Source organism: Lacerta agilis, chromosome 11 (assembly GCF_009819535.1).
Source record: "Lacerta agilis isolate rLacAgi1 chromosome 11, rLacAgi1.pri, whole genome shotgun sequence".
Classification (NCBI taxonomy): domain Eukaryota; kingdom Metazoa; phylum Chordata; class Lepidosauria; order Squamata; family Lacertidae; genus Lacerta; species Lacerta agilis.
In genome coordinates, this window is record NC_046322.1 from 48100235 (window position 1) to 48118889 (window position 18655).

General features: G+C 42.1%; 1 protein-coding gene across 1 annotated transcript in view; it reads left to right on the forward strand.

Moving 5' to 3' along the window:
* Window positions 1–18655, forward strand: part of MEGF10 (multiple EGF like domains 10) — a 111622-nt gene that overhangs the window by 54253 nt on the left and 38714 nt on the right. Inside the window, exons 6-10 of the mRNA XM_033163887.1 lie at window positions 383–629; window positions 3414–3534; window positions 5089–5225; window positions 11333–11545; window positions 18376–18550. Of these exons, the coding sequence (XP_033019778.1) occupies window positions 383–629; window positions 3414–3534; window positions 5089–5225; window positions 11333–11545; window positions 18376–18550 (893 nt within the window). The remainder of the gene's footprint in view (window positions 1–382; window positions 630–3413; window positions 3535–5088; window positions 5226–11332; window positions 11546–18375; window positions 18551–18655) is intronic.

Sequence of the window (18655 nt, forward strand, 5' to 3'; positions counted from 1 at the left end):
TTTCCTCCACCCCTTCAATTTGGATTTACCATTTCTTGGGGGGGGGGAATCCAATACAGGATTAAAAATCCTGTTTACGGTATATCAGTAACCGGTTTGCAATAATGAACTGGATATATATTGCAACCCCCCTCCAACCCTCTTTTTTATACAAGCAGCTATACTTGAGGAAAAGTCATGCACAACTCAAAAGCTTACGTTTCCAACGTTGGGAACGTTTATCAGTCCAATGAAAAATCACTTGGCTTTTTAAAAAAAAGAAAAAGCAAGCACATCACTTCAGTGCTGCTAATTTCAAATTGCTGAGTCATAATAATTTAAGTATTGGAGAATAAGTGGTTAAGGGAGCCCTTGTCACCATTGCTTTCTTCTTTCCACTCAGCATGTGACAGTTACCACTGGGGACCGCACTGCAGTAGTCGCTGCCAATGCAAAAATGGAGCCTTGTGCAATCCCATCACTGGAGCCTGCCACTGTGCTGCTGGATTCAAGGGATGGCGCTGTGAAGAACACTGTGACCAAGGGACATATGGAAACGATTGCCACCAGAAATGCCAGTGTCAGAATGGAGCCACTTGTGATCATGTGACTGGAGAATGCAGATGCCCTCCTGGATACACTGGAGCCTTGTATGCAACAGTTGTATTTGTTATGTGTGTGGAATAGCAGCCATTTATTGTCTTTACTTTCCCAAGATCTTGGCGTGGGTGACATCACGATCCATGCTGCATCAGTGAGGGTTAAACAACTTGCTCTGTGCTTGTGGTTGGGTTGGGAGTTGAATTTGCCTCTCAGTTCCAGGTCCAACTTACTAAAACATAAGATAAAAATGAAGTACAGTCATACCTTGGAAGTTGAATGGAATCTGTTTTGGGAGTCCGTTTGACTTCCAAAATGTTCGAAAACCAAAGCACGGCTTCTGATTGGCCGCAGGCAACTCCTGCGGCCAATCAGAAGCCATGGAAGCCCCGTCGGACATTCGGCTTCCAAAAATCTTTCAAAAACCGGAACACTCACTTCCGGATTTCGATCATTTGGGAGCTGATTTGTTCGGGAGCCAAGGCGTTCGAGATCCAAGGTACGACTGTAGTAGAAATATGGCAAAAACAACAAATCTTAAAGACTGTTGTAGAATAAGCTTTCACGATCCACTGGTTGTAGTGTTGGACTGGGACCACGGAAGCATGGGTTCAACTCCTTGCTCAGTGATGACTTTCATTTAATTATATTGAGGCAACCACAATCTTTCTCAGTCTAACCCAGGGGTTCCTAACCTTCTTTTGACCATGCCCTGCCCTTAGCATCTCTAAAATCCTAATGCCCCTCCCCCCACAACATATACTTTTTATTATACAAAAAGTGAACTCATATTCATGTGGAGGAAGCCTAAAAGGCCATAAACTTGGTCTAACTCATTCTCGAATTGTCCCCCTTAAAAATCAAATTGTCCCTCTGTGGTGTGTGTGCCCCACATTGGGAACCACGGGTCTAACGTATCATATAGCATTATTGTCAGTGGGGGAATGTGTTCTTAGTTCCTTAGAGGAACAGTAGTGAATTTTTCTGTAGGCAGCTGCTATGGATGGCACTTTTTTGTTTTGAAGCTTATACTGTAATGCATGGATCTCAGAGCAGAAGATATTCAAAATGGGTAATATGCCCTTTGCTGAAACAATCTAAAGAATGGTAACTCTGGCCACAGTATTAGCAAAGTATCCTCAGGAGACAAAAATTAGACTGTTACCAAATAATAGGAAATTGGGATTGTCCATGGTAAATAAGGATATTTGGAGCATGTGCTGATTTAGTACATACCTTCAGGGGAACCCAGGCTGATAGATAAAAAAGCTGATTGCCCCAGGCACAAATCCCCCCCCTTCCTCAAGTTCCTCAGTGCACATACTAAAAGACAAAAGGTAAGGTACTGAAAAGCCAGCTTCTCCTGGGGCACAGATAAAAGCACTGTACAATTTCTACAGCAGCCTTAATATTTTTCATACAATAGGGTTAAAATCCTGCAAACATTACCACACAGCCAGTGTGGTGTAGTGGTTAAGAGCTGTAGACTCGTAATCTGGTGAACCGGGTTTGCGTCTCCACTCCTCCACATGCAGCTGCCGGGTGGCCTTGGGCTAGTCACATTTCTTTGAAGTCTCTCAGCCCCACTCACCTCACAGAGTGTTTGTTGTGGGGGAGGAAGGGAAAGGAGATTTTTTTTAAAGTGTATTTATTAACTTTTTTCAAAACATCAACAAAACACATAAAATAAACCAATACAACAACTACAAACACACCACAAATACAAATACAAAAACTATGCAAACTACAAAATACAAAAATAAAAAACAAAAAATTATTTGTTAAAGACTGCTTCTTTCCTTAACATTGTTGTTTGACTTCCTTGCGTCTACCCTTCCTCTGTTCATTGTCCTTCATCTTTAGTAATTTCTTTACATTGTACCAGCCATATTTTCCAAAAAATCTTATCCATTTCTTAAATTATTTTCTTAATTCATTATTCACATTTCATCAACACTTAACATAATTCTAAATCTACAGTCTAACATTTCTTCCAAGTTCTTTCTAAATTTCAATCTTACTATATTTTTTCAAATACGTTTTAAATTTCTTCCATTCTTCTCCCACTGCATCGTCCCTCTGGTCACGAAGTTTCCCGGTCATCTCAGCAAGTTCCATATAGTCCATCATTTTCATCTGCCATTCTTCAATCGTTAGTAGTTCCTCTGTCTTCCAGTTTTTAGCTATCAAAATTCTAGCTGCTGTTGTGGCATACATGAATACAGTTCTATCACATTTTGTGATTTCTTGGCCTAAGATGCCCAGTAAAAAGGCTTCTGGTTTCTTTTTAAATGTGTTTTTCAACACCTTTTTCATTTCATTATAAATCTTTTCCCAGAAGTTTTTTACCTTTGAGCACGTCGGGAAAGGAGAATGTTAGCCGCTTTGAGACTCCTTAGGGTAGTGATAAAGCGGGATATCAAATCCAAACTCCTCCTCCTCCTCCTCCTCAACTAGATAAAGGGGCATTGCAATCCAAATAATACAATTAATACCAGTTAGAATTTTAACATCCTGTCCCCCCCCCCAGTGCAACTCAATTATAAATTGGACCAGGGAAGAAAAAATTGTAAGGAAGTAGACCTATTTCTGCAGTCCTTTAATTGCTAACATAGGGACAATTTACCAGGAATTATGTCTGTGTGCTGTATTGTAAGCTGGGGAGTTGTGCTGCTTATGTAACAAAACTCTTGGTGCAATGCTCCCTTTGTTTTTATGGATTAGTTTTGCATTCTTTAGCTGAAATAAATGTGTATCCTATTAAAAGCACCAGAGAAATCCCAATATATTTTAAAGTATCTGTAATATTTAATACACTTTTCTTTCTTTTTTAGTTGTGAGGATCTCTGTCCTCCTGGTAAACATGGGCCACAGTGTGAAGAAAGATGCCCGTGTCAGAATGGTGGAGTATGTCATCATGTAACTGGGGAATGTGCCTGTCCTCCTGGATGGATGGTAAATATACCTTTATAAAATAGTATAAGCTCCTGCTCCTGCGGGCCTCTGGAGAAAAATGTAATTGGAATCACAGCCTAACATCAGGCAAGAAAAGAGGAAATGTGTCAGCGCACAATACTATCATAGGGGATCAGAACCAAACCATTACAAAAACATATGGTAATCGGCATCTACTAATTCACAGGAGCCTAGACAGGAAAAGAAAATGTATGCTTTCTGTCCCACACAAGATGAATCAGTTAAAGCTCTACTAAGTCATTGACTTGTATTTATCTAAATTTCTGTCCTGCTTCTATAGTCATATAGGAATTCATGTATGCATTTATATTCTGTTGCTCTGTCCCTAAGGGTATGGGCCACTTATACAAATATTTACAGCTTTACATTTTTTACAAAAAACGAGGACCTAAAGATAATTCCCCTATATACTCCATGAATATCCTCCAAACATTTCATTGCAATTACAGAAAGCACCTGGCTCTCTCTCTCTTTTGGTAGACCTCCACATGGAGGAAGTTATTCCAAAGTTTGGAAGCATCTTCCAAGAATGTGTCTCTTTTTGCCTTCCATTTTGTATTTTATGTTTGAAAAGCATAGTCAGAAGACAGTCGGAGAGAGAGAGAGAGAGAGAGAGAGAGAGAGAGAGAGAGAGAGAGAGAAGTGCTGCAAGAATTCCAGGCTAGATGGTGCCCTCTCAGATCTGAAGGCAGCCCTGTTTAGGGAAGTTTTTAATGTTTGATGTTTTATCACTTTAATATAACAACAACAACAACAACAACAACAACAACAACAACAACAACAACAACATCTGGGAGCCAGATGGGCGGAGTATAAATTATTATTATTATTATTATTATTATTATTATTATTATTATTATTTTCCAGCTTCTCCTCTCTGAGTCAGCATGTGATTTGTTGTTCTCAGTTGTTTCTCCCCACTGTTGTTCAAGCTTTATAGCTACCATTCCATGAAGCCAACATACTTTTTAGAAAAGGTTGATTAGACGAAGAATCTTACATATGCCAGGGGTCTGAGCAAAATCTCTGCAGCAGGTTATATATATATATATACTGTGTGTATATGTGTGTGTGTGTGTGTGTGTGTGTGTGTGTGTATGTATATATACACACACACACACTTTGTCTTTAAAATGTACAGTTGAAAACAAATTTAAAATAAAAAAGATTGATGTAACAAGTTATCTTTCTCTTTGAAGCATTTTTACTCTAAAGTATCTCCTTGTATTACAATGTGTGCCTGAACACAGAAGAGCTATATTTAAAATAACTAAATGTTTACTGTTGCTTAGAAATTAAATCTAGGATTAGATTTATTTTTCAGAATGAACATTCCAACAAATTAGCACCCTAACACTTGAGGCAAACGTTTGTTGTGTTGCAAGCTAAAACGGTATCTGGCATTTTTAAGATGTGCACAAGCTGTCTGGTATACGAACATGTTAATCTCCTTGCTTCCTTCAGATCCCCCCTCGTCTTTCCTTCTCGCAGCTGCACTCCCAGGCATAAAACCGAGATTCTGTTTCCAAACAGGGCACAGTCTGTGGTCAGCCTTGTCCTGAAGGGCGTTACGGAAAGAACTGCTCTCAAGAATGCCAGTGTCACAATGGGGGGACATGTGACTCAGCTACAGGGCAGTGTCACTGCAGCCCTGGTTACACAGGTGAACGGTAAGCAGTTATAACTTTGCCACATTGTACCGTGGCTACTGAGCAGAAGGGAGAATTCCAATACAGTGGTACAGTGGTGCCCCGCTAGACGAAAAACTCGCTAGACGAGCGGCATTCGTCTAGTGGAAGCTGCCCCGCAAGACGAAAAAGTCTATGGGGCTGCCTCGCAAGACGAAAATTGTTTTTTTTTTCATCTAGCAAAAACCGCTATTTGCATTGGTGCTTCGCTAGACGAAAAAATCGCTAGACGAAAATACTTGCAGTACATCACTGTACCTTGGTTCCCAAACGGCTTAGTTGTCGAACAGATTGGCTCCTGAACGCCACAAACCCGGAAGTAAGTGTTCCAGTTTGCGAATGTTTTTCGGAAGCCAAATGTCTGATGCAATTTCTGCTTGAGTACAGGAAGCTCCTGCAGCCAGTCGGAAGCCGTGCTTTGATTTTTGAATGGTTTCGGGAGTCAAACAGACTCCTGGAACGGATTAAATTCGAAAACCAAGGTACCACTGTACAGTTGTCCAGATTCAGTGGGGATGCTCAGTGGAGATTTCCCTTAAATTCCAGGACTCAGTGTGTCCTCAAGAGTTACTCAGTCAACACCTGTTGACTGAATTCCTGTAGTGGGGGGGGGGGTTGATACCACTTATCTGACCTCCTGACTGCAGAGTTGCTGCTTGCCAGGAAGGGAGAGTATGATGGGCAAGGGTGTTGGGAGGTTGGCTCTCTGCAGGTGCAGCGGCAGGAGGGGCATATTGGGATGCGGGTGATGCTGAGCCTCTTGGGCTTGCTGATTGGAAGGTCGGTGGATCGAATCCCCATGACGGGGTGAGCTCCCATTGCTTTGTCCCAGCTCCCGCCAACCTAGCAGTTCGAAAGCATACCAGTGCAGGTAGATAAACAGGTACCACTGCGGCGGGAAGGTAAACAGCATTTCCGTGCACTCTGGTTTCCGCCACGGTGTTCCGTTGCGCCAGAAGCTGTCCACATGGCCCAGAAGGGTGTCTGTGGACAAACGCCGGCTCCCTCAGCCTGAAAGTGAGATGAGCACCACAACCCCATAGTTGCCTTCGATTGAACTTAACCGTCCAGGGGTTCTGTACCTTTACCTATTTGCTCCCACTTTTGCTCCTGCTAAACGGGCTAAACTGCTGGGAGCTCAGGAAAATTCAGCCATCCCACTTGGAGAAAAAATATATACTCTAGCTGCTATAGATTTCCTTTCATAAAATATTTTAAAACTGTTCTGGAGAAATACTGATTACATCCTGGCTAATTATGACATCAGTGCTCTGCTCCCCCAGCTGCTTCTGAGAAAGCTTGCAGCTCTACAATTACAATTTCCCTTATTTTCTGTTTTTATGGCTCATGTCAGGACCCCAAATCCTGGTTAGCAAGTTGAAGTCTTTTAGAAGGAAGGAAGATGGGACCTATTCCCCCCCCCCCCCGCTACTGAACTGGAACTCAGCGTGTGTTTTCTTCCTTTTGTGATCAATATGCTGTCACATTTTGCAGGCCACAAAAATATCGCCTTGCAACGTTAGGCCTTTTGAAAATTAGAAGCTGTCAGTACTTATTTGGATGGGAGATGGAAGCACTCTTCCTTTCCTGACAACTAACATTTAAAAATCAGCAACGTTTTAGAATTCAAAGCTGACTTCTTGAATTTACAAAGTCTGCTTTTGAAATCTGGTGTTGAACGTATTAAGCTGCTTTAGGTGAATCTGAAGCATTTGGTCCCACTTCTGTCTACTCTGACTGGTATTCCTCTTGTACCGAGATCTTTTAACTGAAGATGATATCAATAAAATCTAGCAAGAACTAACTGGGAAATGGGAAGAGCCCCAAAAAGATGAGCGAGACGTCATATTAAAAAAAACAAACCAAAAAAACTAAAGGGGGAAAAAGGGATGCTGCAGGAGGGGGCCCTGTGTGACGGAGAGCAGAAGGCAGGGAACCCCATCCAGGACATGAGATTCCAAGTCCTGCATGAAATAAGAGGTGATGGAAAATATGTGGTCTAATGTGTTGCTTGTCTTTCCCATTGCAAGGGGAAACTCATGAGATGGAGACCAAATGAGATGGGAGCATAATGGGAGGCTTGGCTATGACTGTGGAAAGATAGTGGTGGTGGCTTGATGGGAGCTTTTTTTTTTCCTAGCCAGCACACATTTTTAGGCCACCTCATTTTAGGGCACTTCAGTTGTGGCTCAAAAGAAGTATGTAAGAAAAGCCCTGCTAGATTAGACCAAGGGCACAGCTAGTCTAGCATCCTGTTTCCTACAGTGTCCAACCAGATGCCAATGGGAAGCCCACAAAAGCAGGAATTGAGCACAAAAACAGCACCCTCTCCACGTCTGTTCCCAAGCAACCAGCATTATATGCTTCCCCAAGGTTAACAAAACATGACTAACAAAACCAATATGAAACGTCTGGGAAAAGAAATGTCCCCAAACTGATGAAAGCAACAACAAAAACCTACTAGAAATATTCAAAACGTGCTATGATACCCTTTTAGAAATATAAACATGAAAAAGTAAAACTAACTTTTTTCCCAGCAACAACCTCGTCAGATGCATGAAACTTAAGGTTATGTATACTCCCCTACCCCACATACTGGAAGTGAACTTGTCAGGTTGCTTCTCGGAGAAAGGTTTCTTTTCACTGCCCCATTTGTGAAGGAGGATCCGGTGGCATCTTCCCTTAGCCTCTCTCAGCTAACAGAGTTTTGGTCTTCTGTGTTCCCTGCTTTCTGTGCAACATACCATCAGGAATCACTGTCAGAACTGGAGGGGAGGAAAAATTCTGACAACTTCCCCAAGTGGGTTTATTTGCATCCTTGCAAAAAAGGAACTTTGGCTCTGCTCCTTTTCATGTCAGTAGAACTTGTGCAAGAGACCTTCCCAATGGATTATTCCCTTTGCTACTATGTACACAGAACTCCCTGTGCTCCTCATTTATGTTTCATCAAATCTTGCATACTGTCTGTGGTATTTGAAAAGAATGTGTAGCAGCTGGCCTTAACCCTGGCCTCTTTTCCTAACCGTCAATTATCTATGCATAACCATTTTTTTGTGTGTGTTGGAAGGAGCACAGAACATTGGTAGAAGCTTTCTTTCTTAGTTCTTGCTCCAACTGCCACAGGAAATATCACATTATGCAGGTTTATTCATTGTGGATTTGACCCTGAAGTGAAGTGAAGGCACTTGTGTTTCGAGGGTAAAATGACTTCTCGTATGATGGATCCTGTTGGGTTCTGTGTGGAAGAAGAATTTGGTTTAAAGTCATGTCTTATATTTCACATGTCAGAATTGTGGTAGAATTTTGGGTTCTAAGAAACAAGCATCTAAAGAAAATTCCCCCTTTCCTCTGAGGTATTATAAGTGCTGTATCTAGGGAGATAACATAATGGGGTGAACTCTCTCCCTCTGAGGTAGCTGGAAATATTTGGCTTTAGAGCAGGTCAGACTACTTGGCCGCCTAGCTAAGTATTAACTACGACGAGCAGCAACTATCCAAGGTCTTAAGCAGAGGTCTTCTCCATTATCTGCAACCTCATCCTTTTAAATGGAGACAGCAGGTTTGAAACTGAGACTTTATGCTTGCGAGGTGGTATGTACTATATCACTGAGGTGCGGTGCCTTTCCAGTTGCAAAAGATAAATAGGTTTTGGTGATACACTATTCTAAGGATCTGACTCGTTGCCACATTTGGAGCGGGGAAGGAAAACCGTTGCCTTTCCCTGTAACTTGGTTACGTTGCTTGAGACAGCTGGAACTATTCATTTTAGAGATACTTTTCTGGGACACACCACTAGGCTGCATTCACATGGCTGTTTATTTTAGTTTCACGACTTTTCACTGCCTCTCAATTTCCACATTATATTTGAGCTTTCACTTGGCATAAAAGCCACTTCTGGAACTATAGTGGAATATAGTGCGAGTTTAATACAGTCGTACCTTGGTTTTCAAACAGCTTAGTTCTCGAACGTTTTGGCTTCCAAACACTGCAAACCCGGAAGTGAGTGTTCCGGTTTGCAAACGATTTTTGGAACCTGAACATCTGACGAGGCTTCTGCGGCTTCCGATTGGCTGCAGGGGCTTCCTGTAGCCAATCAGAAGCTGCACTTTGGTTTTCAAACATTTTGGAAGTCGAATGGACTTCCGGAATGGATTCTGTTTGACTTCCAAGGTGAGTTATTTGCTTCCAGCAAAAAAAAACACAAAAAACCCATTTGCAAATAATATGGAAATGAGTGCTAAACTTGAGCTATATTCCGCTATAGTTCTGGAAGTAGCTTTTACATTTTGTGAAAACTCAAATCATGGAAACAAACAGGGGAATCTCCTGAAAATGGAATAAACTGCAATGTGAATGTTACCCTACTCTCTCTAGGTTGCACACTTGTTTCTGGTCTGAATGATCGGTGGTGATGATAGTTTTCACCTTGCAACAAATGGATCTGAGTTGATATCCTTTTAGCCCTAACCTGTATGAAATAATCTGATTGGGAAAAACAGAGGTGGGATACCGATAAGACTTAAATAATATCAGAAAGTGACCACGTGGGGCTTTATGTGTGGCTATTAGGCAGTTTTTCCTATAAACCAGGCGAGTCACCATCTCTTCATAGCCTTGGGTGGGTGGGAGATATCAACTAGAAAACATATACAATGTTCTAGTCAGTTCATAGTCATTCTAAAGAAAAAGTAGCTGGCTGTTATTTGAGTGGTGGAGATCTGACAATAGTGGGATCGCTTCATACAAATGGGCTTTAAAAGATTAACTGTTGATTTAAATAGAAACGACAATCTCTTAGCATTTATCCTAGTCTATTATTAAGCAGTCCTTTAGCAGAGATTTGCTTTCTTCCTCTTGACTGTTTATATCTGGTGAAGAACTGTTGTTTTTTCTCTGTTGGTATACTAAGGATTCCACTTCCATCCTTTGTGTTCATGTTATATCATCGAACCATTGACCTGAATCATTTTAAAGGTGTTTGCAGAGGGACCTGCTTCACTCCCTCCTCATTCATGTAGAAGTTTTGTACACTAGAGAACCCATCTGGTATTTCTTCAGCAATTATTTTCTCATGTTGAGCATTATATCCTTGTCCCTTTGCACCCAAATTTACTGTGTAAGTGAAAGCTTGGCTTGAAATTTTCTTCCTTTTATTTTTTAGAGTTGTGCATTCCTTTCACAGCCTCCTACACACAATAATAATAATAATAATAATAATAATAATAATAATAATAATAATAATAATAATAATAATTAATAGTTTATTATTTGTACCCTGCTGAGTTTCCCCAGCCACTCTGGGCGGCTTCCAGTTGAGTGTTAAAACAATACAGGTATATAGGACCGAGGCCATTTAGGGCTTTAAAGGTCAGCACCAACACTTTGAATTGTGCTTGGAAACGTACTGGGAGCCAATGTAGATCTCTCAGGACCAGTGTTATGTGGTCTCGGCGGCCACTCCCAGTCACCAGTCTAGCTGCTGCTTTCTGGATTAATTGCAGTTTCCGGGTCACCGTTAAAGGTAGCCCCACGTAGAGCACATTGCAGTAGTCCAAGCGGGAGATAACTAGAGCATGCACCACTCTGGCAAGGCAGTCTGCGGGCAGGTAGGATCTCAGCCTGCGTACCAGATGGAGCTGGTTGACAGCCGCCCTGGACACAGATTTAACCTGCGCCTCCATGGACAGCTGAGAGTCCAAAATGACTCCCAGGCTGCGCACCTGGTCCTTCAGGGGCACAGTTACCCCGTTCAGGACCAGGGAGTCCCCCACACCCATCTGCCCCCTGTCCCCCAAAAACAGTACTTCTGTCTTGTCAGGATTCAACCTCAAACTGTTAGCCGCCATCCATCCTCCAACCGCCTCCAGGCACTCACACAGTGACCTTTAAAGCCCATCCCCTCCTCAAATAATTGCTGTTTGTTAAGGGTTGCCATGAATTGTAACTCCTTGGGAGGTAAACTAGAATCCACAGTGTGGATGCAGCTATTGCCATTATGGAAGGTATTAGGAATGGAGATTCCAAATAGAACTTCAGAATATTTTAATAGAAAGTAAAGAACATGTCTCTCTCCCCGACTTTCTCAACAGATGCCAAGATGAATGTCCAGTGGGAACCTTTGGAGTACAATGTGCAGAGACGTGCCAATGCATGAATGGTGGAAAATGCTATCACATTAGTGGTGCATGCCTATGTGAGCCAGGATACACAGGAGAACGCTGCGAAACAAGACTGTGCTCTGAAGGTGTCTATGGTCTCAAATGTGACAAAAAATGCCCCTGCTATTTGCCAAATACTCACAGGTAAGTTTCTAGAACTTTTGACAGACATTCTTGTTCTATGCTGGTCCGGGCAGCTTCAGTTGGCCAAATATAGAGGGAGCTAGACTAAGGTCTTATAAGACTATAAGGAGGTTTCTCTTGCTTCTCTGCAGTATTGAGATGGCAGTCTTGGTAGCTACTAACCATAGGTCTGAAGCTCCTTGGTTTCTAGTCCAATGTGCCAGTACCTGGAAGGATGGTTAGTTTTCCCATTCATTTCTCAGAAAAGAATAGTGAAGATTGCTTGTATACAGGAAGTCTTGACTGGCTTTTCTAAGTATCAGTCATTTTGTGCTGCAGTTTTACCAATTGCGGGCGATAGGTAGAATTAGTTAAGTGGTTGAATCAGGTTGAATTTGGGAATAAATGAAAACACTTTTGTGAGAGAGCAGAAGACAGCTGCTGTTTCAAAAAGGGGAAGGGAGCACAACTGTATGCACACAAGCCTGGGCATGCGTGCAGAGGGGCTAGCTGCATTTAATCCAGTATTTAAGATGGATATACATTTTTAACCAAGATTGCTGTGGCAAGCAGTCAGAGAGCTAATCCTTACATGGTGGAATCCATGGTTTTTATCAGTTTATGGTTCAACAGTTGCACCAAGCGGCAGAGAAGCTTTAAAATAAATGTTTCCGCTGTTCTGTGGCATCATGATCAGCAAGGATTATATATTTAAACATTGTGATTGCTTGATGTGTTCAGTAATTGACATGGGAGCCAGTTACATTCCTTTCTCCTTTTCATTATCGTGACTTTTCACTGGTTTGCTTCCTGTTTTCCCATGTGCCATTTCCCCCGTGAGCAATAAGTAATATAGTAACTACTAGGTTGAGCTAGTTAAGTGAAGAAAGTTTTACCAAACCAATACACCTTGCTTCTGTTAAAATCTGTATGTAGGAGCTATGATTAAGCTTTTAAAAGATTAACTAAAGTCTGCTATAAACATTTTACATTGACAAGAATGTATGGCACAGCACTGTGTAGCATTTCTGATATTTCAAGGATAATGCTTGATTCATGTTCAACACAGCTGTTCATTTATACCACTGGAAAGACAGCTTTGGTCAAGTCAAACTGCAAATGTTCAGATGTAAACAGAAGCATGTGACTATTTTTGAACCTGTTTTTGACATTTCCTCTATTCTGTGACAAATGGAATGGACTTAGAAATAATGTAGGCGTGGGAGCATCTGTTTGTTAATTCTACAGTTTACTTCAAAAGAGCAAATGTTTTAAGTTGGCAGTATAGGACGAAAGCAAAACATTTCAGATATGCCTGAACATATCCAAAATATATTCACGTCTCTTTAAAAAGTGTGTGTTAACACACTTCATGCACCATTCAATAGCATAAAAACATTGGATTTCGCTGCGGGGTAGTCATACGTGGGTGGCGCTGTGGTCTAAACCACTGGGCCTCTTGTGCTTGCCGATCAGAAGGTCGGCGGTTCGAATCCCCATGGCGGGGATTATGTCCCAGCTCCTGCCAACCTAGCAGTTCAAAAGCACACCAGTGCAAGTACCGGTAGATAACTAGACACTGCTGTGGCAGGAAGGTAAACAATGTTTCTGTGTGCTCAGGCTGCTGTCACAGTGTCCCATTGTATCAGAAGCGGTTTAGTCATGCTGGCCACATGACCCGGAAAGTTGCCTGGACAAACACTGGCTCCCTGGGCCCGAAAGCGAGATGAGTGCTGCAACTCCATGTTGCCTTTGACTGGACTCAACCGTCCAGGGGTCCTTTACCCTTTTTTTACCTTTAGTCATACACTATTTTCCATCAGTCTCTTATCCTCAGCAATAGGCCCCTTCTTTCTTCTCAAAGAAGGTCTGGGGCACGGAAGCAAGTTTCTTCCTTTCAAAGTACTGTATTGCTGACGTCTGCCATTCAAAGCTTTGACTTTCACAACAGTAGTCACCATGAAAATGCTGATGTGCACTCATACCCTGTTTGTCTCAGAGGCATCTGGTTGGTCACTGGAAAGTAGGATGTTGGACCAGCTAAGCCTTTGGTCTGATATGGCCATACCCACAGAATGATAAGAATCATACCTAGGAGTATAGGCACAGTGTATCTGGCATCTCTGCATAATTTGTCACTGGCATTAAAGTATTTGATTAATTGCAGATTTAGATACTAATTTGATGTCCTGCGTGCAAGCAGATTCCCTAAGATGTGAACTTAAGAGATGAGTAGGTGCCGCATTTCTTAACATCTGTGTGCGCTGTGCATTGCCAATTAAACTAACTAAACACGAGCCATCAAAAGCTTCCAAAGTGTTTCTGCTTCCTATATTTTAATTACAAATTACGGAATACTAATTTTGGTGTCAATCAATATGTGTGCAGCTATGGCTTCCTAGCACACTGTGGCTGGGGAACAGGGCTACAGAATATCAATGTCACAGTTTGACTTCTACTTAAAGAGAAAGAGAGAAAATGAACGAACAGGGATTTCCTATTCCCCAAAGACTTAAAGAAGAACAAGTGGAGCTGTGCTTATTCAGTGGGGCTTTCCTAGCTCCTACCGCTGCACCCGATGCATCTGCTCCTGAGAGTCAAGAGGCCCTCTGGAACATTGTGGGATGAATCTCAAGGAATGCAGCGGAACTTGTTGTGCAAGAAGAAGTGATATGGGAAGCAGCCATAGTTCAGTGGTTAAGATCGGTATTACCGTATATACTCGAGTATAAGTCGACCCAAATATAAGCCGAGGCACCTAATTTCCCTACAAAAATGTGGGAAAGCTTATTGACTCAAGTATAAGCCGGTTCACCTTTGCCAATGTGGTAGAGGAGGAACGAGCAGCCCAAAGCAGCCCTTTGGGCTGCTCCTTCCTCTTCCTCCTTTGCTGCTGTGGAGCTCACCCCATCGCAGGGTTTCGAACCGCCATTCTTCTGATCAGCAAGCCCTAGGGCTCTGTGGTTTAACTCACAGCGCAATGTTCCCTTGTGTTATACAGAGAAGGCTAGGGTCCTGTCCTGTTTAAGCAGGAGCTAGGGAAAGTGAGCACCTGTGGTGTTTTAATACTTCCTTAACTGATAGGCTTTCTGCCTTCTGGGGTCTAAAGTTTGCATTTATGTGAGCAGTTCAGGAATGGAACAAGCTGCCTGGGGAGAGTAAAGAACCACCGTTCTTGTACACTTCTTAAGGAATGGTTGACTTGAGTATAAGCCGAGGGCAGCTTTTAAAGCACAAAAAGTGTGCTGAAAAACTAGGCTTATACTCAAGTATATACGGTATCTACATGGACTGGCAGCAGCCCTTCAAGATTTCAGACTGGGGTCTCACCCAGCTCTACCTAGAGATGCCAAGGATTAAACCTGACACTTTCTGCATACAGAGCAGATAATGTACCAATGGGCTACAGTCTTTCCCCTTTAGATACTTAGACGGCCAGCTTCACTTAGATTCGCATTTACTGAGCTGCGATTCAAGCTATGCCCTCCACCATCCTGGGCGGACGATATAACAAGGTACTGTTCAGAGACAGACTCTGTATATGTGGGCAACCGCAGGTGGAAGACATGTTGCACTGTTTACTATTTTGCCCACTATACATTGGACCTCGGAGGGGTCTGTACACCCTACCGTCTGTACAGGAAAGTTGTCTCTTCCTGTCAGAGAAGGTCCTATGGCTTCTTAGCAATGTAAACACTTCAGTGACTCATAAAGTCACCCACTTTTTGCTTTGGCAGCCAAAAAGATCGGGAAAAAGACCCTGGACCAGGCATAGGCAACCTTCGGCTCTCCAGATGTTTTGGCCTACAACTCCCATGATCCCTAGCTAACAGGACCAGTGGTCAGGGATGATGGGAATTGTAGTCCGAAACATCTGGAGAGCCGAAGGTTGCCTATGCCTGCCCTGGACAATATAGGCATGAACTGTAAGGGAGACACAGAGATCTAAATACAGACCATTATTTGTGGCGCAACACCCCTTTTGCTTGTATTTCTTTTTGATTCAGATTTGTTGTGGCCAATAAACTTATTTAGATTGGGTCCTTAGATGGAAACACCTGTCTTTTCCCACTGATACAATGTCCATGGGAGGGAACACATGTCATCATCTTCCATCACTCCCAGGATTATTCGTCACCCCCAGGATCATTTGAAGTGTGCACACCAGGAGCCGCAGTTTCTCACTATGTGGAAAGACTATTAGCTCTTTAAGAAGTTTTTGTTTATTTTTTTTAAAGCAGCATTTGGATATTGGGGATAGGAGCGCTCTTAAAGTTGGAGTACTCCTTGGCATGGAGCTGTCGTCTTGGGTTTTGAAAACAGGCTACATGCAGCACGCCTGTGTAGGTGAGCACTTTGCACATGCCTCTTCACATAAGGAGAACTGAGCACCATTGCAGCAAGCCTACTACCCATATAATTTTCTCTGACCTTCTCAAATGGAAAATAATAATAATAATAATAATAATAATAATAATAATAATAATAATAATAATTTATTGTTTGTACCCTCCCATTTGACTGGGTTGCCCCAGCTACTCTGGGCAGCTTCCAGCAAATATAAATACATAGTAAAACATCAAACATTGAAAACTTTCCTAAATAGGGCTGCCTTCAGATGTCTTCTAAAAGTCAGATACATTGGTACCTCGGGTTACAGACTCTGCTAACCCAGAAGCAGTACTTCGGGTTAAGAACTTTACTTCTGGATGAGAACAGAAATTGCATGACAGCGGTGCGGCAGCAGCAGGAGGCCCCATTAGCTAAAGTGGTACCTCAGGTTAAGAACAGTTTCAGGTTAAGAACGGACCTCCAGAACGAATTAAGTTCTTAACCCGAGGCACCACTGTAGTTGTTTATTTCCTTGACATCTGATGGGAGGGTGTTCCATAGGGTGGGTGCCACTACTGAGAAGGCCCTCTCCCCAGTTCCCTGTAGCATTACTTCTTGCAGTAAGGGAACCACCATAAGGCCCCCGGAGCTGGACCTCAGTGTCTGCTGAACAATGGGGGTGGAGACGCTCCTTCAGGTATACTGGGCCGAGGCCATTTAGAGCTTTATAGTCAGCACCAACACTTTGAATTGTGCTCAGAAATTTACTGGGAGCCAATGTAAATCTTTCAGGACCAGTGTTATATGGTCTCAACGGCTGCTCCCAGTCACCAGTCTAGTCGCTACACTCTGCATTAATTGTAAACTGCCTTGAAAACCAAAGATTGAAAATTAGGATCAAATATTTCAAATAATCAAATAATAATAAATAATCTTAATCTGCTATGACTCCCAAAGATTTCAGAAACATGTAACACATAATATAGCAGCTAGAAAAAATATGCACTTCCTGTTCTATGCAGATTGGAGTTTAATGGAAAACTTACTTTATATTTGTGTGTCTGCTTTTATGCTTTTTGTTTTACTCTCATAAGAAAACCAGTGTCTTTTGGTGGTCACGGCATTTAGTAATAGTGATAAAGAACATCAAGCATTAAGAAAGTTACATTAAATGAGCAAGGAGTCTTACAGCGAGGATTTGCCCCCCAAATCACTGAAGGAAGGCCATCTTCAGCCATAATTCATTTGATGTGTCTGGATTTTGGTACATCCTCCCCCTTCAGGATGCCTTGGGGAATATTACTTCAATCAGTGATCAGAGTCCATCTTTAAACAAGCTGTCTATTGTAAACATAATTGATCTGGATATTAAGACTTCCCTTTGGTGAGCGCTAAGCTGAGTGCTTTGTCTGCCAGAGAACCACAGAGCACCCCTTTGTGTCCATTTTCCCGGCACATATATCTTAGCGCAGCTGATGGTGTCCATTTGTTACAAGACAACAGCTGTGTGGCTGTTATTGAATGAAGCTGCTATTGAATGGAGCTGCTGTTTTCAGGTAAAGACAGCTGGTCTTTCACCAGGTATGGAAACCACAGGCTATCCATATTCTCCAAGGTTGTAAAAGTGCCCCTGACCTTTCTTCTGTAAAAGTGATTTGGCGTCATTTCAAGGAAGGAAATCCATTGCAGGCTAGCACACCACTTTAAGCAAGGGGAAGCATATATAGGTTTCTTACTCAGAGCCAAACTACACATGAATTAAATGCATATTTGCACAGGATTTATTTATTTTTTTAATTCAGATTCACAGCATCAGCTGTGAGGCTCACATGTATTATGGCAAGTACAGCAGACATGGAAGGAATTTAACCCTTTCTTCCCTTGCTGTAGGAATCCCTGCTCCGAAGCTCGTATTTGCTTTGGGATGAAATTCCACACTGCACGTTAAGTGCAAGAATGCCTTTTAACACCTTATCTTTAGTCTTAACTCACAAAGAAGTTCATGGATGTATCATAAAGGAGCACTAAGTTACAATATGGTCTTCATAATAAAGCAGAATGCAAATTATGAGCATGAGCTTAGTTGGTAGTCAGTTTGTGGGAGTAGGTGGGTGAGTTTCACCCTAATGAGCCATCAGTGAAACACAGAGGTTTTTCTGCTTAATTTGATGGTTTGATGGTTGTTTATTCGGATTACTTTTGTCACAGCCCACCCCAGAAATGAATTCTAACCATACCCATGTGACAGGAAATTTTCCACAATACAAATGAAATGTTTTTAATTATTTAAGATATGAAATAAATAGAAGTCTTTTTTACTATTACCTAAGTAACATAATATTACAGTATGTGTTCCTGTAATATCAGTTATCACTCCAATGCATGCATTTTCATTTTATTTTTAAAGCCCTCTGTGTGAAATCCTTTTATAATGTGTCTGTAAGAGTATTTTGCTGCATTGGATTCTTGGTGTCATATTTAACTCCAAATGTTTTATTCCTTTCATGCCTTGGTCACAGCTGTCATCCTATGTCTGGAGAATGTTCCTGCAAGCCGGGCCGGTCTGGACTCTACTGTAATGAGACATGTTCCCCGGGATTCTATGGAGAATCTTGTCAACAGATTTGCAGTTGCCAAAATGGTGCTGACTGTGACAGTGTGACTGGAAAATGCATCTGTGCCCCAGGATTTAAGGTAAACAATTTCGATTGCCATTGACTATTCCTCATTGGCTGTCTCAGCAGCTATAAGTCCTTTGGACACAGTAACTGCGTTTTCCTGACGCTTCCCACTTGATAA